General features: G+C 45.1%; 1 protein-coding gene across 5 annotated transcripts in view; it reads right to left on the bottom strand.

Annotated features, from left to right (window-relative positions):
- Nucleotides 1–24,016, bottom strand: part of AREL1 (apoptosis resistant E3 ubiquitin protein ligase 1) — a 293,395-nt gene that overhangs the window by 50,600 nt on the left and 218,779 nt on the right. For all 5 annotated transcript variants that reach the window (XM_033951578.1, XM_033951577.1, XM_033951580.1 and 2 more), the window contains 3 exons: nt 17,370–17,479; nt 13,216–13,395; nt 11,646–11,771 (listed from right to left, as the gene is read on the bottom strand). In XM_033951578.1, the coding sequence (XP_033807469.1) occupies nt 11,646–11,771; nt 13,216–13,395; nt 17,370–17,479 (416 nt within the window). The remainder of the gene's footprint in view (nt 1–11,645; nt 11,772–13,215; nt 13,396–17,369; nt 17,480–24,016) is intronic.

The following is a 24,016-nucleotide window of genomic DNA, read 5'->3' as shown; positions in this document are numbered from 1 at the left end:
ATCGAAATGTAATAGGACAGCAAACTTATTACGAGAATGTAGTTGTTGCACCTTTGAAATTAATGAGGCCAGAAGGGATTCGGTGCTGAAGATGGGTCTGAAGCCATATTGGTAAGGTAAGAGAATTGAGAATCTCTCTAGGTAAGATGAGAGTTGAGTGGATATGATGGCTTCTAGCATTTTGGTCAGGAGAGGGATATTTGCTATGAGACGATATTAGAAGGTGAGGAAGGGTCAAGATCGGCTTTTTTTCAGTAATGGGGTCAAGGCAATATGTCCCATTTCCGCAGAAAATAGGTCCGATAGTAAAGCAGAGTTTATAAGTTTGGTGAGGGATGAGATGGCCTGCGTGAGAATTTACTCATAGAGGTAGGAAGGGAATGGGTCCAGGGCACATTTGCAGGATTTCAGTTTGAGGCAGAGTTTAGAGATCTGGGATTCGGATACATGCACAAAGACGGTCCAGGATCTGTCTGCTGGGGTAGGGTTAGAGTTGTAAGAGACTGCTGGTGGGAAGGAGCTTCTTATGGTAGTGATCTTTTCGTTGAAGAATTTTGCTAGTTTGTCTGCTGATGGGGAGGAGGGGAGGAAGGGGGAATGGTGAAGTCATTTTTAGAGGTTAAGGAGCGCCAGATGTTAAACAATGAACTACTTTGGTTGTTGGATCTGGAGATTTTATCACCATAGAAGTTCTTCCTTGCCTTTTTCAGTATTGTGTTATAGAATTTGATACTGTCCCTCCAAGATTGTCTGTCCACATGGGATTTAGATTTTTTCCATCTACGCTCCAGTGCTCGACATTTCTGCTTCAGATACCAAGGGGCCTTGCGGGAGTAGGAGATTGATTTAGTGGATAGAAGAGCAAGAGCAAGGTAGAAGATGATATTTTCTTTCTTAGAGGAATCTAGGCCACAAGAGGGCATCCGCTAAAAATCAAGGGAGGGAGTTTCATGGCGACACCAGGAAGTACTTCTTCACCGAAAGGGTGGTTGACAATTGGAATGGGCTTCCAGTGCAGGTGATCGAGGCCAGCAGCATGCCAGATTTTAAGCATAGATGGGATGCATATGTCGGATCTCTAAGAGGGTAGAGTTAAGGGCATGGGTCATCAAAGTGTGATCTCTCAAAGGGTAACTAGGAGGGAGGGTCAATTGAGTGGGCAGACTTGATGGGCTTTGGCCTTTTCTGCCGTCACTTTTCTATGTTTCTATGAGCATGATAGTTAGTCTCGGAGAGGTTTACCCAGTTGTGCCAGTTGGTTTCTGGGTCTACAGGCTTAGGACAGGAGGGAAGCTGGTTGAGAAATTGGGTCCAGAACAGTACACTCGCTATTTTATTGCAGAAGGTAATAGAATTTGAGGCACGGTAATCCAAGGTGAGACATGAAAATGGGGAGACAGAAAAAACCTAAAAAGTGATCGAACCAAGGGACATGTTCCCAACGAGCGTTTTCGGCAAAAGTTTTGTGATCGGTAAGGTCGAAGAAACTGATGATGTCTAGTGTATGCCCCTTTTTGTGGGTTGGAGAGGACGCAGGAGAGGGGAAACCTAAAAAGGTGAGAAAGTTGTTGAATTCAGCTGCATCCTTGCTGGTGTTGTCATTTAGGTGGAGATTAATATCACCAATGATCAGTAATCAATGAAATTTTAGGAAGGCCCTTGTTATGGTCTCAAGGACGACTTCGGAGGATGTCTTCCAGGGGATTGGTGGCCGTTATAGTAACAAGATACCCAATGAGTGAGGATGGAGTTCGTCGTTGACTGAAGCTAACATATATTCTAGTGAAGTGTAGCTACCCTTTTCGAGGAACTGAATGTCGCAGAATGATTTGTAGAGGAGTGCCAGACCTTTTCATTTCTGGTTATTTCTGGGAGAAAAGAGGCCATGGTAATCATGGGTGCAGAGTTCATTTTGTGTGAATAAATCGTTTTTTTCGATTCATGATTCTGTGATGCACAGGAATCCAGGATCGAAGTCCCCAAATAGGTCCTTTAGTATTTGGGTCTTGTTGCAAGCTGATCTGGCGTTGTAATAGAGTGTCGGGACAGGGGTGAGAGAGTCAGAAGCGAGGTTGGGTAGATTGGCAGGAGGAACGGGCTTTAAAGAGGAGTAATTAACTCCTCATTGGCTTTTTTGAAGGGGTAATTTCTGGTGCGCACCAGCGTGGGGATTCTGAGGCCAGGGCAAGTATTACTGAAATTTGTGGAGTCAAATAAATTGGGGGGGGGGGGGGGGGGAGAGAGGTTTCAACCAGTGAGTAGTGTTGGAAAATTAGCAGAGTAAGAGAAGAAGGAGCCAAGGAGGTGGCTGCATGGTGAGATTTAGGGGAAACCTGTAAGAGGGCTGAAGGCGGAACCTGTCTGTTTCTTGTGTGGGAATCTGGAATTAGAGGAAAGACTAGTATCTGATTGGAGGTAGAACTTAACACCAGTTAGTTCCCTGTGTAAGGATTTAAATCAGGTGTGAAAGCTTAGCACCTAATTGTTTCTTGTGGGCATAAACAGAGGTATTTCTTGGCATCTGTTAAAGGGTAGACCTTAGCACCTGTTAGGTTTTTAGTATAAAAACTTAGTCAGGGGTAACACTTAGTACCTGTTTGTTCCATATAGAAGCTTAATCAGAAGTGACACTAGTCGCCTAATTGATTTTAGTTAGATACTTAGTAGTAGATAGCTTTGCACTACATTGTTCCCTGTATAACGACGTAAATCAGATGAGAACTTAGCATCTAATTGTTTCTAATAGGACATAAATGGTGTTAAAGCATAACATCTATTAGATTCGTGTGGCAACTCGATCAGCGGTAAGACTTAGCACCTAATCAAGGGTAAAATTTTTGGCATTGGTTTGATTGCTGTATAAAGACAGTCAAGGTTAAAACTTAGCACTTATTTGATCCTTGCAAAAACTAAACCAGAAGAACCCTGCGTACGACCAGTTTCTTCAACAGGAGGTCCAGAGAATAGGAACCTATCAGCAGAAAGGCAGGCAAACACACTGTCCAATGAACATGAAAAGCCCAAACAATGGCCTTCAGCATCAAAACCAACAGAGAAGCATCTGAAACAAGGCTAAAGTGATCCTAGCTAAAGCTAGACAGTACCAGACTAAGGTCTGAGGCAGGGATAGGATGGACAAACAACCATTTGATACAACTGACCCCCTGCAAGAATGGAGCAACATCAGGATGAGCCACCGAGGACCAACTATTCCGGGTCTCTAAGTATGAGAGCCCAGCTACCAGGATCCCCAGAAAAACCACCGTAAGGCCAGTATTTTTCCAGCGGGAAGAAAGGCAAGGATTGGTGAGAATGGAGCTGAATAAGGATCCATCTGGACTTGGACGCACCAGTATTGGAAGGCCTTCCACACTGCAGCATACGCCGACCCTTTGGACAACTTCTTAGACAGTAGAAGAGCCTCGACACCGAAGGTAGAACATCTCATAAGCCCAAAGGTCGCATGCTTAAGAGCCAAAGGCCCCTGAACTGGAATGGAAACTGAACCCTGTTTGAAAGGGTCCGAAGAAGCACTCAGCCCAAAGGCTGCAACCCACATGCCCGCATGATCAAGCTGAAGCCACCAGCATAACACAGCCAGGATGAACCAGGAGTTTAATTATATGTTGAGTGAAGAAATATTTTCTCTGATATGTTTTAAACCCTTTATTTGGCATTGTTTCTCAGAAGCAACATGTTTTTCTAAGGCTCTTATGGAAAATCTGCATCTCCGTTACTTGGCACCGTTGGTCACATTCAACATCAAGTTACATAAAGCAGCTGGTTTCACCATCCGCCAATTAAAGGGTTAAATTTACTACCTAGTAGCTTCATTGCATATCCCCCAGTCCTTGCATTTTTGGAGAGAGTAAATACAAGGACTAGGGGACATGCAATGATTCAGAACTGCATTCAGGTTTTTCCCGCTTCTATCCAAATAGAGAAGGCCCTAGGGAAGAGAACGTAGATGCAAACTGTGTTACACAGAAGAAAAAGGAAACAAGGTGATCCACACAAGTGCAGTGGAATGGCCAGTCCTGCACTGGTTTATGCAGAATGATTTGCTTATCATTTATTTGTAATATGGATTTACAATTCTTTTCTATATGTTAGCTTGTAACCCATGAAGAAGGAGAAATTAGGTTCTTACCTGCTAATTTTCTTTCTGTTAGCTTGAAGACTGGTATAGTCCTTACGAATGGGTTATATGCCTCAATGCTACCAGCAGGTGGAGACTGAGCAGAAACTTGTATATCAGGCTAGAATCCTCCCAGCAACTCAGTCTGCCGAATAGCCAAGCAGAACCTAGGAAAGACTTCAACTGAAAACAGTATAACACACTCCGAACAGGAGTGGAACAAACAACAAATACTTATAAACTACTGTTGAAACATGTGTAGAACTTAATCCTGGTATAGAAAACATCCCCACAGCTCACCAGCTGAGCCATAGCCGCTGTTCTTATTTCTCCCCGGCCCTAGAAAAATTCCAGAATCCATAGAAAAAACAAAATCTACACGCAAGCAAAACAAAAACCTGCAATCACCACACAAAGACAGACAGGGTGGGGACTATACCAGTCTACAAGCTAACAGAAATAAAATTAGCAGGTAAGAACCTAGTATAGTCCTTACGAATGGGACATACCACAGCAGTGCCCATTAAGGGTGGGATCCCCGAAGGTTCAACACCAGAACACGTTCACGGAATACTGCATCCCGATGCGCTTGAACATCCACAGTGACTTACAAAGGAATGCAGAGAAAACCAAACTGCAGCCTTGCAAATATCCACTGGAGGCACCAGAGAAGATTCAGCCCAAGAAGCTGCTTGACCCCTAGTGGAATGAGCCTTAAGAAACTCTGGAACAGACTTCTTCTTCAAAAGATAAGCGGAAGTAATAGTCTCCTTGATCCAGCGTGCAATAGTAGCGTGCAATAGTAGCCATCCCCCTTACGAGGTCCCGCTAGAAGGACAAAGAGATGATCTGATTTCCTGATCTCCTGGGTCCTCTGCACATAAGAGCGAAGGACCCAACTGACATCCAACTTGCGCAGCTGTCTCTGCTCGGAAGAGCCCTCCTGGCTACCCAACACCGAGAGGACCACTGCCTGATTGACATGAAAAGGAGAAACTACCTTTGGCAGAAATGAAGATACAGGCCTCAAGACAACTCGCTCCCTAGAAAACTCCAAAAAGGAAGCCCTACAAGAGAAAGCCTGCAGCTCAGAAACACATCTAGCTGAAGTAATAGGCACCACGAAGACCGATTTTAGAGTAAGGTCCTTCAAAGAGCAGACGCCCAATGGTTCAAAAGGAGGGTGCTCTAGAACTGACAGAACCAGATTCAGATCCCAAGATGGAACAGAGGGAGGCTTGAGCAACTTGGCCGCCCGCAAGAAGCGAATCACATCAGGAATGGTAGTCAAATGCTGACCTTTCAATAACCCCCCAAAGGCTGACAAGGCCGCAAGCTGAACCCGGAGAGAAGACCAAGCCAGTCCCCTATCCAGGCCATCCTGCAAGAACTCTAAGATGTTAGGCAGGGAAGCACGAAAAGAGACCACTCCACGCGCATCACACCACTCTTCAAATAGACGCCAAACCCTCACATAAGCCCAAGAGGTGGAAAGCCTCCGGGACCCCAAGAGAGTTGAGATCACTTTATCTGAATACATCTTCTTATCTAGGCGACCCCTTTCAAGAGCCAAGCCGTAAAACAAATGGAACCCTGAGTTAGAAGGTCATCGAAGAGAGGCAGAGGAAGAGGATCCGCCACCAGATCTGCATACCATGGTCGTCGAGGCCAATCCGGAGCCACTAGAACCACAAGGCCTGGATGGCGAATTATGTGGAGAAGAACTCTGCCCACTAATGGCCACGGAGGGAACACATACAACAGCCCCTCCGTTGGCCATGGTTGAACCAGAGCATCCAGGCCCTCAGCCTGACCGTCTCTGCGACGACTGAAGAAGCGGGGTGTGTTGGCATTGACACTTGTGGCCATCAGTTCCATGAGGGGCTGATCCCAAGACTGCACTATCAACTGAACATTCTCCACTCTGGCTATGTGGGAAACTGATATGTTTTGAAGGTACGACTCCGCCCAGACCATGAGCAGAGTCGCCTCCTGTGCCCCCAAAGTGCTCCTGGTGCCCTCCTGATGATTGACATAGGCCACCGCTGTGGCACAGTCCGATAGAACCCTGACTGACTTGCCCATCAAAAAGGACTGGAAGGCAGGCAATGCCAGATGGATTGCTCTGGTCTCCAAAACACTGATTGACCATGAAGCCTCCCCCATGGACCAGGTGCCCTGAGCTGAGTGATCTAGACACTGAGCTCCCCAACCGAGAAGACTGACATCCATGAGCAGCACCGTCCACTGCGGCTGATCCAGACTCACCCCTTGTACAAGATGGGGGGTCTGGAGCCACCAACGAAGACTGTCCCAAGCTAAGCCCAGAAGTGGAACAGGATGATCCAGACTGTGCCTCTGAGGTGACCACCTCCGAAGGAGAGCATACTGAAGAGGATGCATGTGGGCCCGCGACCACCTCACTACATCGAGGGAAGCTGCCATCGACCCCAAGACTTGGAGGAAATCCTGCGACCTTCCCCAAGGAGGTGTTGAACAGCATGCCTAGATACTCCAGGCGCTGAGAGGGAGGCAGCCGGCTCTTGGCAAGGTTGACTACCCATCCCAGCGACTGCAAAAATTCCACCACCCGAACCGTGACCCGGGTGCTCTCCCGTAACGACTTCACTTGAATCAACCAGTCATCCAGATAGGGATGAATTAGAATGCCCTCTTTGTGCAACGCCGCCGTGATGACCACCATCACCTTAGTGAACGTCCGTGGAGCAGTGGCCAGACCAAAGGGAAGTGCACAGAATTATTAATGTTGCTCCAAGATCACAAAGCACAGGAAGCGATGATGGGAGGCCCAAATAGGAATGTGCAAGTAGGCCTCGGTCAAATCTAGAGAGGTCAGAAACTCCCCCGGCTGAACCGCCAGAATCACAGACCGCAGAGTTTCAATGTGGGAGAAAGGCACATGAAGAGCCCTGTTGACCCCCCTTCAAATCCAGAATGGGCTAAAAGGTCTCTTTGGCACCACAAAGTAAATAGAGTACCAACCGGTGTCCCACTCCCGCGGAGGAACTGGAACCACTGTGAGGAGATCCAACAATCTTTGAAGAGTTTGGCAAAAGGCCTTCTGTTGCACGCAACCTGCCAGGGAGAAGCGAAAAAACGATCTAGCAAAGAACGGGCATACTCAAGAGCATAACTGTACTAAATCACCTCCAGAACCCACTATCGTCTGCCCACTTTGGATAAAAATCCCACAGCCGGGAACCACCGGAACCAAGACGGGCGCCGGCAAAGAGTCATTGGGCAAGATGGACAGCAGGGGCCCCGGCAGGGGCACTACCTGCAGCTCGGCAGGCCCCACAAAAGGACTGCATGTGCTGGAAGAACCTGCCTCTAGACTGAAAAGAGGTAGCCCCCTTACCCAGGGCGGAAACGGTGGAAATCACACCAACGCCTAAGAGCAGCGCCACCTCGAGCCAGCGGCCTAGGCCTATCCTCAGGCAAACGAAGCACTTTAGAATCAGTGAAAGTCTGAACCAACCTGTCCAGGACCTCACCATAACAAGATCCCTTAAAAGAAAACATTGTCAACTTAGCTTTGGACGCCTAGTTCGCCAAACATGCTCGAAGCCACAAGGTACGATGACCTGCCATTGCAAACGCCAACGACTTGGCAGAAGCTCGCAAGAAGTCATACATGGCATCTGAAAGATAAGAAGCACCCAATTCAATCTTTGCTACCTCCCGCTTGAGCAATTCCCAATCCTTAATTTTACAGTCAAGGACATGCTTGGCCCAGTGGAAACACGCCCGAGCCACCAGCCCGCCACACATCACCGCTTGGACCACCAGAGCTGTCACATCAAAACTCTGTTTAAGGAGAGACTCCAACTTACGCTCCTCCAGATCCTTCAAGGCCACACAGCCCTCAACAGGCACAGTGTGCTGCTTAGAGATGGCCGAAACCACTGCATCAACCACAGGCGACTTCAGAGTGTCCCTATCCCCTTCGGGAATGGGTTACATAAGAATTACTGCAGCTGGGTCAGACCAATGATCCATCATGCCCAGCAGTCCGCTCAGGCAGCGGCCCTTAGTGCCCTAATTGAGTCTAGCCTTACTTACGTACGTTCTGGTTCAGCAGGAACTTGTCTAACTTTGTCATGAATCCCTGGAGGGTGTTTTCCCCTACAACAGACTCCAGAAGAGCATTCCAGTTTTCCACCACTCTCTGGGTGAAGAAGAACTTCCTTATGTTTGTACGGAATCTATCCCCTTTTAACTTTAGAGAGTGCCCTCTCGTTCTCCCTACCTTGGAGAGGGTGAACAACCTGTCCTTATCTACTAAGTCTATTCCCTTCATTATCTTGAATGTTTCGATCATGTCCCCTCTCAATCTCCTCTTTTCAAGGGAGAAGAGGCCTAGTTTCTCTAATCTCTCACTGTACAGCAACTCCTCTTCTCTGGTAGCTTTCGAGTAGTACTATCTCCTGTACGGCGACCAGTGCTGGATGCAGTATTCCAGGTGGGGGTGTACCATGGCCCGGTACAGCGGCATGATAACCTTCTCCAATCTGTTTGTGATCCCCTTAATCATTCCCAGCATTCTGTTTGCCCTTTTTGCCGCTGTCGCACATTGTGTGGACAGCTTCATTGACTTATTTACTAGTACTCCCAAGTCTCTTTCCTGGGGGTCTGTCCGAGTACTGCACGGACATCCTGTATTCTGTATAAAATTTTTGTTACCGACATGCATCACCATACACTTATCCACGTTAAACCTCATTTGCCATGTCACAGTCCATTTCTCGAGTGTGTTTATGTCACATTGTAGGTCTTCGCAATCCTTCTGTGTCTTCACTACTCTGAATAACTTTGTATTGTCTGCAAATTTAATCATCTTGCTCATCGTACCAATTTCCAGGTCGTTTATAAATATGTTGAAGAGCACAAGCCCAAGCACCAAACCCTGTGGCACTCCACATATGATGCTTTTCCAGTCTGAGTATTGTCCATTTACCCCCACTCCCTGTTTCCTATCCGCCAACCAATTTTTAATCCACGTGAGTATTTCACCCTCAATTCCATGGCTAGCAATTTTTTGAAGTAGTCGTTCATGCGGGACCTTGGCGAATGCCTTCTGAAAATCCAGATATAAAATGTCGACCGGGTCACCCCTGTCTATCTGCCTGTTTACTCCCTCGAAGAAGTGCAGTTAGTTCATCAAGAAAGATCTTCCTTTGCTGAAGCCGTGCTTGCTGGTCCTCATCAGATTGTGTCCGTTAAGGTGATCAATGATCCGGTCCTTTATCAGCGCCTCTACCATCTTTCCCGGTACCGAGGTCAGACTCACCGGTCTGTAGTTTCCCTGATCTCTCCACGAACCTTTCTTGAAGATTGGCATAACATTTGCCACTTTCCAATCTTCCGGAATCCTTCCTGATTTGATTGACAGATTGGCTATTAGTTGGAGCAGTTCAGCTATAACCCCTTTCAGTTGCTTGATTACCCTTGGATGGATGCTGTCTGGTCCCAGGGATTTATCTTTTTTAAGCCTATCAATCTGCCTGCATACCTCTTCTAAACTGACCGTCAACCCTGTCAGTTTCACGTCTTCATTTCCTGCGTATAGCCTGTCGGGTTCTGGTATATTGTATATATCCTCTTAAGTAAATACAGATGCAAAAAATGTGTTCAGTTTGTCGATGATGGCTTTGTCCTCCTTTAGTACTCACTTTATTCCATGGTCATCCAACGGCCCCACCGCTTCATTCGCGGTTTGTTTCCTCTTAATATATTGAAAGAACGGCTTGAAGTTTTTTGCCTCCTTGGCTATTTTTTCCTCAAAGCTCTTTTGGCCCCCTCTTACTGCCTTATGGCACCTGCTTTGATGTTGTTTGTGCTTTGTCCAGTTTTCGTCCGTTTTTGACCTTTTCCATTCCTTAAATGAAATCTTCTTGTCTCTGATCGCTTCCTTCACCGCTACAGTGAGCCATGCAAGTTCCTTGTTCTTTTTCCTCTTGGATCCCTTGTTGATACGCAGTATACAGTATATAGATTTTGCGCCTCAGCACCTACCACTGTGCGAGCATAATGTCCCGAATATCCTGATGCATAGGAAAAGAGCGGGAAGCAGAGCACATCCCCTTAAACAAGGGGTCCACTGTACGCGGGGGCTCCGATACGGTGTCCTCAAAGTGCAAAACTGAGGAAACCTGAAGAATTAGCTCATGAAGCTCTTCCCACTGAAAAATGTGCACCACAGATGTACCTTCGCCAGTAGGGGGGTGCTCGAACCCCTCGCTGGCGGAATCCAAACCCCCAAGAGGATTCTGGAAATCTCCCCAAGTGTCCAGGTCCTCATCAATTACATCTTGCTCCTCTGGGCAAAAATCCTCATCTCAAGAGACCCTCGGGTGTTTGGATGAGAGGGGTAGAGGGGGCAAAATCACCGCTGTGTGGGGCCGCTCCGGGGAAGACGTCAAGGGCATCCCCTCTCCCTCCCCTCTCCAAGATCCCCAGAGTGGACACGCAACCTCCAGCTGCCAGCACATAAGATTTACAAAGTGCTAACATAAATTCAGGGGGAAAACCCCCCGGCAGCTCCAAAGGACTCCCTGCCGAACAGGGGATCCTGCCATACCTTGCCCCTGTATTTCCAGAACAGGGGGAAGGTCACCTGAGGTAACAGAAATGAAGGAGGAGGTTCCCACCGAAATTGGACCTGAAACTGCCAAAATCGGAGCTCCTGCAGCCTGTTGTGTCTGAAAAGCCCGGGACTTTACTGATGCCAAGGAACCGACCGACACGAAAAGGGAATCCCCAGCCGCTCCAGCTGTAAAGGAAACCTTCGCGAGGTACATGCAGCGGAGTGCCATGGCTGACGGCAACCACTGCCAACGAGACTTCCCCACTGCCCTGGCTTGCACAACGCTTGCACATTCTGGCCGCGAGTACCTCATGTCTGGAGAACAATGAGCATTTTTTTCCCTTAGCCGTAGCTGTAACAAAAGTGCCGGTTAGATGAGAAAAAACAATACAAATAGTAGTTTTAAAGGGAATTGAGCCCTTTAGACTGGCACACCTCAGGATTTTTTTTTTCTTCACTCAGAACAGACTCCATAGCTCTCAAAGCTGGAGGGCTGACCAACCAGGGGGCCAGGCCGCCGGCTGAGGCACCTCTACAAAAATGTGGGAGGTAGAGGAAGGTGGGGGAGGGACCCAGCACTAGACCCACCGAGTTTAACACAAACAGGACCCATCCAAGCTCTATCCGGCACAAAAGGGGAACCCAGGAGTCCAAAACAAAATTCCAACAGTACTAAGAGGGGAGCTGAATTAGTCTTATCACCTGCTTTAATGGAGACTGAGTTGCTGGGCAAATTCTAGGCTAATATACAAGTTTGCGCTCAGTCTCCACCTGCTGGTAGCAGTGAGACATATAACTCTTTCGTATAACTCAGTCTACCAAGCGATATAGAATGGTTGTTACAAAACAAATAGAATATAAGCAAATAAATTCACTCTGGTAACCCTTTGCCCATCTCACCTTTTCCAGCTGTCCTAAGTTGCTGTACTTCTCCTCTGCAAAGACCAATTCCATCTCACTCACATCATTGTTCAGGATGAAGCAAACTTTATTCTTGAAGAACTCGGGATCATCAGCTTCAAAGTACTTAAGGCAGAGAAAGAGATATTGTTGAGGTTTGTGCAAACCACAGTTCCACGCTGGCTGCTCATGTGCACAATCCTCTCTCTGCAAACATGCATCCAACGTAGCAGTGCAAGCTTCCCACACACACACCAGAACAGATATTTGTGGATCAAATGAAAGTTGAGATTCTGGGCAAGCCAATTAACCCTCAAACAAAACTGGGTTGATATCAGGATGTGAATGATGACCGATAGTCCAGCAAGTTACACAACAAAATATAGAAAACAGTGGAAGCAGCAGTTACCAGCCTTCTCCTTGCTGTTTATTTACCACAAAATGCATACAACTATCCCTGCAACACATAAGAATAGCCCTACTGGGTCAGACCAATGGTTCATCTAGTCCAGTATCCAGTTCTCACAGTGGCCAATTCAGATCACAAGTACCTGGCAGAAACCCCAAAATAGCAACACCATCTTCATCAAGTATTTCATATCATACAACAGTAGCCAACCCAGGTCCCAAGTCCCTAGCTAGATCCCAAGTATTAAAACAGATTTTATGATGCTTATCCTAGGAATAAGCAGTGGATTTCTCCAAGCCTATGGACTTCTCTTTTAGGAAATTGTCCAAACCTTTTTTAAATCCTGCTAAGCTAACTGATTTCGCAACGAATTCCAGAGCCATATCCTCCCAACCTAACTGTTCTGAACTGCCTGTCTAAAACAGTTAAGTCTTCATCTATATGTTGAAATTTGTTATGTGTGTTAACCTGTGATTCGCTTTGTATAAGGCAAACAATAAATAACCTATGTTTTAATACTTGGGATATATATATGTGGGGATAGAGTTCTCTTCATATCACTTCAGTCTTTAGCACCCACATAGGTTTTTCACTTCTCAAAGCTGGTTGTTTGATCAAGTTTCAAGTTTATTAGGTTTTTTTATATACCGCTTATGCAGATTATCTAAGCGGTTTTTACAATCAGGTACTCAAGTATATACCCTATCTGTCCCGGTGGGCTCACAATCTATCTAACGTACCTGAGACCAGCAGATGGGAATGAGCTCGCGGGGACGGAGTGGGAACAGTGATAAATTTTTGCCCCGTGTCATTCTCTACATAGGATGATGGCCTATGATCAGCAGAGTGCAGTCAAGGCTTTCAGTGAATCCCCAGCTATACAGCCCTTCTTTTTTTTTTTTTGCTTGATGCAGTTTGATTTGTTGAGCAGGCAGCCTGTTCAACCAGTTTCATCAAGCAAAAACAAACAAACAAACAAAAAAAGTAGTGCGCTAGGGCTGGGGATTCACCCAATCCCCTGAAGGCAAACCAATCCTTTTGCCTGAAGTAAGCTCTCACCTTGTAGTAAAGGCGCAGGCCCACAATCAGGGAAAGCTCTCTCTTTCAAGTTGGACAAGCATATGATTGAAGCACAGGCCTGTGACAGGGGTACATACCCACCTTGTAATGCATGCGCAGTCCTATGATCTGAGCTAGGAAGGAACGTGTAAACCGAGCATGTACCAGCTGCTTGTATGCTCCACCCAGAGAGGACTCATAAAGACACTTCCCAACCAGACGTCCTGCAAACTCGTAAACCTTCAGTCGGAGCATGGGAGGACGGTTAGGATTTGGATGAACCTGCACATGACGGAGAACAGATAATTTGTAGCATAAAGCTGGACCAGCTCTTTTACAGAAAGAGAATTCAACCAAGGTCAGTCTGATCAGTCTTAAGTCAGTGGTCTCAAACTCACGGCCCGCCAGGAACTATTTTGAGGCTCTCGGTATTTTTTATCATAATCACAAAAGTAAAATAAAACAGTTTCTTTGATCATATGTCTCTTTAGCTATAAATGACAATATTATTATTAAGACTTAGCCAAAAGGAAAGATTTATAAACTATAAAGAGTTTTACCTCATTTTTAAAATAAAAGACATTAACTATTTTTTTTCTGAGGCCCTCCAAGTACCTACAAATCCAAAATGTGGCTCTGCAAAAGGTTTGAGTTTGAGACCACTGGTCTAAGTCTTCAACACTGCCTACCTCCAACCCACTGTTTCCTTCAGCCCTAGGAGATAAGAATGGCCTCCAGAAAGGCATGGACAATCTCTGGTGTCGTGTCACAAGTCCAGCAGAAATTAAGATAGAGTCCATGCATAAGTGTCATCTCTTGGGAGCTGTGGGTGCTCGAGCACCTCCAATAATTTTGGGACCTCACATGCCCGCAGATGAACTACTGCTACTACTATAGTAGCATACCAAGGGGGGGGGGGGCAGCTCATTGGGGTGCTCCAGTCCAGAGTCCAGTCTCTCCATGATGCAACCTGAAAGCTTTGGGCCACTGGTAGCGTTAATGATCTCAACATGCTGCCTTCGGTGGCCTTGGAAACTTTTGCTCTGCAGCAACATCCTGCCTCTGCGGGGACAGGAAGCTGAAGCAGAAGGAAATATTCTGCTCATTGACACTGCTGGCGGCCTGAAGCTTACAAGTGGCAGAGAGAGTGGTATGAGAATGTCGTACCTTGTGAGAGGGAGAGATAAAGAAGAAAGCTGCCTAATTGGAAGGGAGGAAGAAAGAAGGACCACCAAGAAAGGGAAGGGAGCGGAAAGAGAGATGCTAGACTACAGGGAGAGGAAAGGGATGGAGAGATGCCAGTGCATGGAGGGTGGGAGGAGATATGGAAGGGAAGGAGACAGAGATGCAAGACCTTAGGGTGGGGTAAGAAAGAGTGATGGAAGGGAAGATTGAAATACCAGACCTGGAGGGAGGAATGGAGAGGAGAGAGATGTCAAACCATTGGGAGAGGAACAAGAGAGTGAGAGAAGGAAGGAGACAGAGATGCCAGAATATGGGGTAGAGTAGGGTGGGGTGAGGAAGGAAGGAAAGGAGAGACATGCCAGAGTATGGGAGGGGAGAAAGAGAGAAAAATGGACAAAAGTGAAGCTGGACTGAATCATGTAAAAAGGAAAGAGGGGGCACAGGCTGGATGGAAGGGGGGGAGAGGATAAACGGTTTAAGGAAGGGACAAAGAAAGAGGGCGGATGTCATATGGAAGAGGGGAGAGGGCAGGCAGTGGATGGAAGGGGCAGTGAAAGAGGGCAGATGCACATCTCCTTAAGAGTGGCATACAGTGATATGGATAAGGGTAAATTAGATGCATAACTCCCTTAAAAAGCATACAGTGATATGGGGACTAAAACTATGCCAGGGTAGACCTGGCGGGGCCTCCGCATGTGCGGATCACCGGACTTGATGGACCCATGGTCTGATCCGAAGATGACAATTCTTATGTTCTTATGATGTCATGTGGAAGGAAGAGAATGAAGAGAAAATGAGGTAAGCAGAAGCCAGAGACGACAAAGGTAGAAAAAATGAATTTTTTCTTTTTTTTTTGCTTTAGGATAAAGTAGTATTGCAGCTATATTGATAAACATTTACAAAGAGAAAATAGAAATAAGGTGATCTTTATATTATACTATCCCCCCCTTTTACAAAGCCGTGGAAGTGACAGATATGCAAATCTCTCTCATGCATATTCATTAGGGATATCTTGAAAATCCGACTGGCTGGGGGTCCCCCAGGATAGGGTTGGGAACCACTGGTCTAGAATGTCTCACTTATTGCACTGGAAATGTTCTCAGCTTATCCAGTTAATATTAACTGGATGTCAAGCTTCAGACAATATGAGTAGTTCCAAAATGCTATAGATAAAACCAATGACACAAGAAAATGTAGGAGGGAGGTTCAGGAAGCCAAATATAGGCTTTAAGGTAGAAAGCTGAAATCCAGATCCTCCAGGGTAGCATTTTCAGAAATGCTCCCAGTTCCACGTACAAGACCCAAGAGGCAGGCAGAGCTCCGATGTCTCAATGGCTTCCCCCATGTCTTTCTCAATAACAGACTATGGACTTTTCCTCCAGGAAATCGTCCAAACCTTTCTCATATTTCCCCTCAGATGTGTTGTACCCGGTGTACTGCATTTTTCCCTTTCTGTTCCTCTTTCTCCCTTTTGCACGCTGTGCTCGGCCTCTTGCAGCCTTCCCTCTCTGTTCCTTTTTCTCCCTTTTGCACGCTGTGCTCAGCCTCTTGCAGTCTTCCCTCTCTGTTCCTCTTTCTCCCTTTTGTATGCTGTACTCGGTCTCTTGTAGCCTTTACTCCCTTTTCTTGCGCTTTCCACTTTTCTCTCTACCTTCCCTAGCAGGAGGTAGTGGTGGCAGCTTGTCAATGTCAAAAGACAGAAACATGCCAATGGGAAACATCACTCAGCACTAGGGGGACAGCATATTTGCTACTTACAAATGCCCTCTTACCATATTTGGTTAAAGTGCTAGTGCAGGGAACCTATGTACATGATAGGGGGAGAAGAAGCAGCAGTAGCAGACTAATGATATGTTCATTATTTGCAAATCTCTTTTTTCTGATGAACATTCATTTTATTTATTTATTTTTAAAAAATAGCTTTTACCACACTTATATCCTAATGTTATAAATTTCCTGTTTGCCATCCCTTCTGTCATGTTAACAGGCTCCTGCAACAGTAAAGCATGTTATTCTAGTGTTTTTCCGTTTATAACTGAAAATCAGCAACCTGCAATACAACCACGCTACTGAGACCTCGGTGTACATTATGACTGCAATGGATGAAAACCACAGCCTGTAGGTAAAAGAAGGACACCTCATGCGAGTATACTAGATGAGACGTTCCACAATTAAGCAAACTTCTCTTTCTTTGTAAAGCTGATGGAAAACTCTTATTGCATGCTCCTTTATCCTGCTTTGATCTCCCATTTCATTTCATTTCTTTCAGCATTTTACCCTGATCTATCAAAATGGCCAAGTCATTTAGCTACTTCAACCTTCCCAGACTTCCAAAAGGACTTAATCCCTTGCATCATACAAATCAATCTACTTGTGTATGTTTCTGACCATTTCCATACAGCGATACGACTTTCCTACTAAAACACTTCTGAGGGTTATAACCTTTGTCTAGGAACTGAGGCCAGAGCTTAGTCTCACTTCACATCTGTGACAATCTTGCTAGTTGTTATACACTTTTCTTAATAAAGGAAAGTCATGCTGTCACAACGGCAGTGGCATAGTAAGGGTAAGAGGCGCCCCCCTCCATTGCACGCTCTCTCCACACCCCCCAGGGTACCTCTTAATCTTTGCCAGTGCGAGTGGTTTCTGCAAGCATGCTCCTCATGCCAGCTTTGGATTTCCCTCTCATGTCATTTTCTGGCCCCTTGACCTAGAAGTGATTCAGAGGGGAATCAGGCTGGCGTGGACAACATGTAGAAGTTGCTTGCACTAGCAAAGATAATACGGAGGTATGGGGTGGGGGTAGGGATGGCGTGAGGGTGGTGTGGTGTAGCAGGGCAGGGAGGTGCCAGCGCCCCCATCGACTTGGCACTTGGGGCGGTCCACATCCCCTGCACTATGCCACTGCAGAATGGGGTTCATCAAGTCCAGCATCCGGTCTTCAACTGTGCCCAGACCAGGTTATAAGTACCCATTAGACCCTGTAACTCACTTCATTGTGAGTTTTGGTTTCTTGATCTTGGCTAAAGAGGATGAAAGGAGTGATAAGCAACTAGAAGATCTTTACTCACCAGTGCCTGGTTGGTATCACAAAAGTGAGTGAACAGATGATTGGTTGTATCAAATAGGGATTTACAGATCAACTCAAACCACTCCCTGCGAGGTCCTCCCCAGTCCAGAGCTAGAGAAGAAAACAAAAATTTAAGTAGTGAGCCAATTTCACTTTTTTTTACAAAAAGATTTCAATATCCTTTTCACTATAGCTTCCCTTTCAAGTACAGGCAGTCCACAGATTAAGAATGAGTTACGTTTTTAAAGCTGTTCTTAAATTGGGTTTGTATGTAACTCAGAACTTGTCGATTTGAAGCTTCTTTCTGCTTACCTCTGCTCCCAGCTGACAAAAGGGTTCACTCTAAGGTACAGCATTCACAACCACACACTGTTCTTAATGTGGCTATTCATCATTCCTGAATCTGCTACAGAAGTGTAGGAGCTGGCAAATAGTACCCACTTTCTACATTAAGAAAAACTTAATTGCCCCTAAATCATACTCCCCTGTAGCCCCCAAGGCGGCACCATTTGCTACTTGCTGCTTCAGGGCACTGTCCGGATGGTGATTTAAAGACAAAACATGAGATTTTGAATTCGATTCTGCTTTGGATGGGCAGCAATGTAACTCTTTCATCAGTGGTGTAACCTTCTCATATTTCTTAGCACCAGAGATCAATCTTGCAGTGGTGGTTTGCAGTAATAGTTTTTTCAGGAGCTTTGCAGACGTGCCTTCATATAAGGAGTTACAGTAATCCAAGAGATAGCTTGTGCAATGATTTGGAAGCTGGTGGGAATTAATGAGGATCAAATAGTCCAGAGTTGTCTCATTTAAAAAAAAAAAAATTTCTTAACTAATGATGCAACTTGGGCCCAGATGCTCTAAAATTCTGTGGGTCACTATGGGGCCAGTAAATATTCTGATTTGAAAACGGCAATTGATGTTCAAACAATTTTGCATGCAAATGAGTTTCCCAGAGGTCTGCTGTAATCCCTTCCGATCAGTCATTGGAGAAAGCAACAGACACATCGGCAGAGGAAGTCCTGAAGCAGTCTCTTGCCGCTCAGCTGTTCTGGGCAGAAAGAGTAGGGTTTTTTTTTTCCTTTTAATAGGCACAGATATGAGTATGTTACACAGACACAACATCTGTGCCCATTAAAAAAACAAAGTCGTGCCGAGGAACCCTGCTCCCCCCCACGACAATAATAATAATAATTTTATTCTTATATACCGCCAAAGCCATATAAGTTCGAGGTGGTTTACAGCAAGAGGCGCTGGACAATCCGTGAAGAGGTTACAATCAAAGTCAGCAATACAATCTTACATAATAAAGAATATGAAAGCTAAAAGGTTCATAGGGTTTCAAGTTTATTAGGATTTTATATACCGCCTATCAAGGTTATCTAAGCGGTTTTACAATCAGGTACTCAAGCATTTTCCCTCTCTGTCCCAGTGGGCTCACAATCTAGCTAATGTACCTGGGGCTATGGAGGACTGAGTGACTTGCCCAGGGTCACAAGGAGTAGCGCGGGGTTTGAACCCACAACCCCAGGGTGCTGAGGTTGTAGATCCAACCACTGCGCCAAATCGATTGAACAGACTTTTTTTTAATAGTTTTCTAAAATTGAAGTAGGATGAAGAGCGCACGAAAAGTTACTAAGCCAGTCGTTCCATTTGCCTGCCTGGAAGGCAAGAGTTCTGTCCAAGAATCTTTTGTAGTGGCAGGCTTTTATTGTCGGATAGGTGAACAGATGTATTCTTTGTGTGGGTCTAAAAGAACTTGCCAGATTAAAATGGGAAACCAGGTAAGTGGAGGCCAGACCAAATATTGATTTATAACATAGACAAGCGAACTTAAGCAGGATTCGCGCCTCTAGGGGCAGCCAATGGAGTTTTTGATAGTAGGGGCTTATGTGTTCCCATTTTTTCAGCCTAAAGATCAGTCAAACTGCCAAATTTTGAATGAATCTGAGTCTTAGAATGGTTTTTTTTTTGAAGGAACCCAAGTAAATAATGTTGCAATAATCGAGCAAGCTCAGGATGGAAGATTGAACCAGTAAGCGGAAGGATGGTGCATCAAAGTATTTTCTGATGGTTCTGAGTTTCTATAGAACCGAAAAGCATTTTTTAACTAGTAAGTCTGTGTGTGCATTTAGAGTGAGGTGGCGGTCCAAGGTGACTCCCAGGATTTTAATGAAGTGGTCAATAGGGAAGTCCTGACCATTCAAGGAGATCGAAGAGTCTTTGATTTTGTCGTTAGGGCTTGCCAGGAAAAATTTAGTTTTGTCGGTGTTGAGCTTCAATTTGAATTCAGTCATCCATCGTTCGATTTCATTTAGAATGGATGATAGATGAATCTTTGTCTCGGAGGTCAGAGAAGTAAGGGGAATAACAATGGTGATATCGTCAGCTTAGATATAAAATTTAACCTTTAAGCTTTGTAGTAGGTTCCCCAATGAGGCAAGATAGATGTTGAACAATGTGGGGGAAAGAGGAGAGCCCTGCAGGACTCCGCAAGAGTTAACCCAACTAAAGGATATTTTATTGTCACTGTAGACTTGATATGACCGTTTGCTCAGAAACCCCCGAAACCATTTTAATACGTTATCTGAAAGACCAATTGACTCCAGACAGGCAATCAGAATAGCATGGTCAACTAGATCGAAGGCACTACTTAGGTTTAGTTGCAGAATAAGAGCACTTGTACCCTGACTGAATAAGGTATGGAGGAAGTCTAGAAGTGATGCCATGACAGTTTTGGTGCTGAATCCGGAACGAAAACCAGACTAATAGTCATGCAGTATGCTAAATTTGTCCAGATATATTACTAGATCCTGGTTGACCAGTCCTTCCATTAGCTTGACGAATAGGGGAGTGCTCGCAATTGGTCTGTAATTAGATGGTCAGTTTGGTAGATTCTCTAGGGTTTTTTACGATTGGGGTGATCAAAATCTGGCCTAGATCCTCAGGGAAAGTACCGGTTAGTAAGAGAGAGGAGAGCCAGTTGTATAGCTTGGCTTTGAAAGAGATTGGAGCGACTTTTATAATGTTTGGGGGGCAGCAGTCTAATCTGCAGTAGGAAACAGCGTATTTCACGTAATGTTTAGAGAATTGCTGCCAGGATGTTGTAGTGAAGTTATTCCAGGCCATATCTACTCTAGGGTCATCTTTGTGTTGGGCAACCGGGTAGTTCAAAAGGTTGGTTGAGGAGCCCGCTAGTTTGGATCTCAAATTGATGATTTTGTTGTTGAAAAATTCAGCCAGATCATCTGCAGATGGTGGGGAATCAAGGGTAGGACAGGATAAGGCCTGTATATCATAGAGATTGTTGACTAATTCAAAGAGATTTCTACTATTGGTGTACGGCGATCCAATTTTTTGAGCGTAAAAGTTAGAGCGTTTCTTTATTATTAGTTTTTTGTATTCGTTTAATTTTAGTCTCCAATTTGACCTCCCCACACTGTCCCCTGATTTCAACCATTGTCTTTCCAGCTTCCGAACTTAAAATTAAACCTGGCAGGAAGGAAGTCCATTTCCTTCTATCTTGGCCAACCAGACTCCCCCACTCTCCTGACCCCTCATCTTTAAATTGAAGAAAGACAGGAAGGATGCCCATTCCCTCATAGAAACATAATGGCAGATAAAGGCCAAATGGTCCATCCACAGTAAACATTATCTCTTCCTAAAAGATCCCACTTGACTTCCTAAAAGATTCCAGGCTTTCTTGAAATCAGACACAGACTCTGTCTCCACCAACTCTACCACCCTTTCTGTAAAAAAGTATTTCCTTAGATTACTCAGGAGCCTATTACCTCGGAAGGCAAATAGAGGGATACCGGTGACTAAGTTTTCGCCAGGTCGCACCTGGCTGGGCCTCCGTGTGAGCGGATCACCGAACTTGATGGACCCAGGGTCTGATCCGGTGATGGCAGTTCTTATGTTCTTTTTAACTTCATCCTATGCCCTCTCATTCCAGAGCTTCCTTTCATAATGAAAGAGACTTGACTCATGCACCTTTACATCACACACATATTTAAAAGTCTCTATCATATCTCCCCTCTCCCACCTTTCCTCCAAAGTATACAGATTGAGATCTTTAAGCCTGTCCCCATACGCCTTATGACGAAGACCACGCAACATTTTAGTAGCCTTCCTCTGGACTGACTCCATCCTTTTTATATCTTTTTGAAGGTATGCCCTCCAGAATTGTACACAATACTCTAAATCAGGGGTAGGGAACTCCGGTCCTCGAGAGCCGTATTCCAGTTGGGTTTTCAGGATTTCCTCAATGAATATGCATTGAAAGCAGTGTATGCAAATAGATCTCATGCATATTCATTGGGGAAATCCTGAAAACCTGACTGGAATACGGCTCTCGAGGACTGGAGTTCCCTACCCCTGCTCTAAATGAGGTCTCACCAGAGTCTTACACAGGGACATCATCAATACCTCCTTTTTCCTACTGGCCATACCTCTCCCTATGCACCCTAGCATCCTTCTAGCTTTCGTAGTCACCTTTTCAACCTATTTGGCCACCTTAAGATCATCACATACAATTCTAAGAACATAAGAATAGCCTTACTGGGTCAGACCAATGGTCCATCAAGCCCAGCAGCCCATTCTCACGATGGCCAATCCAGGTCACTAGTAACTGCCAAAACCCAAGGAGTAGCAATATTCCATGGCTTCCCCCATGTCTTTCTCAATAACAGACTATGGACTTATCCTCCAGGAACTTGTCCAAACCTTAAACCAGATACGCTATCTGCTCTTACCACAACCTCTGGCAATGCGTTCCAGAGCTTAACTATACTCCGAGTGAAAGTGAAAAAAAAATTCCTCCTATTGGTTTTACAAATATTTCCCTGTAACTTCATTAAGTGTTCCCTAGTCTTTGTAATTTTTCACAGAGTGAAAAATGGATCCACTTGTACCCATTCTACTCCACTCAGGATTCCGTAAAGATTGAAGCAAATAATTCATTCAGTCTTTCTGCTATGGCCTTATCCTCCCTGAGTGCCCCTTTTGCTCCTTGATCATCCAACCATCCCATGGATTCCCTCACAGGTTTTCTGCTTCTGATGTACTTTAAAAAAATTGTTATGAGTTCTTGCCTCTTTTGCAAGTTTCTATTCATATTCTCTATTAGCTTTCTTTATCAATGTTGCAAAGTAGTATGGACCCTTGACTCCTTGTCTGGCCGACCTGCCGGCGATTCCAGAAACAAATCTTGAGGCAGGCAAAAGAAAGCAATCTTGTGCCACTCCCGACTGCTGTCCCGCATCCATTTATCCAAGGACAGGTGAATCCACTCCTGGTAAAACTGAACAAGGTGGCCCTCTGGAGGGCTGGATCTGGATGTCTGAGGACAGCTGGAATGGAAGAGTTGTCACGGGGACTGTATCCCTAGGAATATTTCTGGGAGGAAGAGCCCTAGGATCTCTGACGAAAACAGTGGGAGGAACAAAAATTACTACTGTCCCCTCCCAAAGTCTGGCGAGACTTGTGCACAGGGAGAGATTTAGAGTGGCGATCAGGAACACCAGCCATGAGGTCATCCAGACCTGTCCTAAAAAGAAGCTGACCCTTGAAAGGAAGTCTGTTTAAAGTGACCTTGGTGGCAGCATCCCCAGCCCAAAGACAGAACCAAAGAGGCCGGCATGCAGACACTGTAGAAGAGGTAAAAACTCGAATGAGATCAGAAAGGGCGTCCGCCACATAATCCACACTGTTCAAGTTTCCAAGTTTATTGTAAATTTGATTGAACGTTTATCAAATACTAAACGTTTTACAATAAAATAGGGGTAAGAACAAAATCAAAAACAACAATGATAAACAGACCAATTTTACTCAGACAAACACAAAATAAACGTACTAAGAACGGGCAGGAGAGGGGGGAAGAACTACAATAAATACAGGAAAGAGAACGTATAGGGAAGAAAACCAAAAGGACTAAGGGAATCAGTGAGAAAAGAATAGTGGGATCATTAGTCAAAGGCATCAGTGAATAGGAAGCATTTTAAAGCTCCTTTTAATGTATTTCAAAACTGAGAATATTGTTAATCTATGGGTATTTATTATTTTTAGAGAAGGAAACCAGAGCAGATGTTGTCCAGAGGATCTTAAGGATCTATTAGATTCATAAGGTATAAGATTTTTGTCGAGGAAAGCCAGTATTTTAGTTTTGAGGGTTTTGAATACCCTTCTCCCTCCGTATTCGCTGTGATAGGGGATTAACAGAACCGCAAATACAGAAAAACCGCGAATAACTTTTTCATATGTTAGTCACTGTTTTCTATTAAAAACCATCGTGAATATGGTGAAACCGTGAAAAACACGGTGGATGACCTGGCCTGTTCCTGGAGAGGCAAAACATGGTGAAGAAAGTGCTGGGAATCGGCAATTTTCTCTGTAAATGCTTGGAATCAGCAATTTCTCTATGCAAGTTGATGTAATTTGGGGGGAAGAGCCAGCATCTAAAAACCGTGAATAATCAAAACCGTGAACACGGAGGGAGAAGTGTATTAAGAGGGCAATTTTATAAGTTATCCTATGTTGGAAGCCAGTGGACTTTTTTTTTAAATAGAGGTAACGTGTTCATATTTTCCAGCAGTAACTGGGGACAGACCATTTCCGCAGAGGGCACCCTGTGCAATCTCATGTGACAGG

This window comes from Geotrypetes seraphini, chromosome 7 (genome assembly GCF_902459505.1).
Source record: "Geotrypetes seraphini chromosome 7, aGeoSer1.1, whole genome shotgun sequence".
Classification (NCBI taxonomy): Eukaryota; Metazoa; Chordata; class Amphibia; order Gymnophiona; family Dermophiidae; genus Geotrypetes; species Geotrypetes seraphini.
This window is presented reverse-complemented; position numbering and strand designations above follow the sequence as displayed.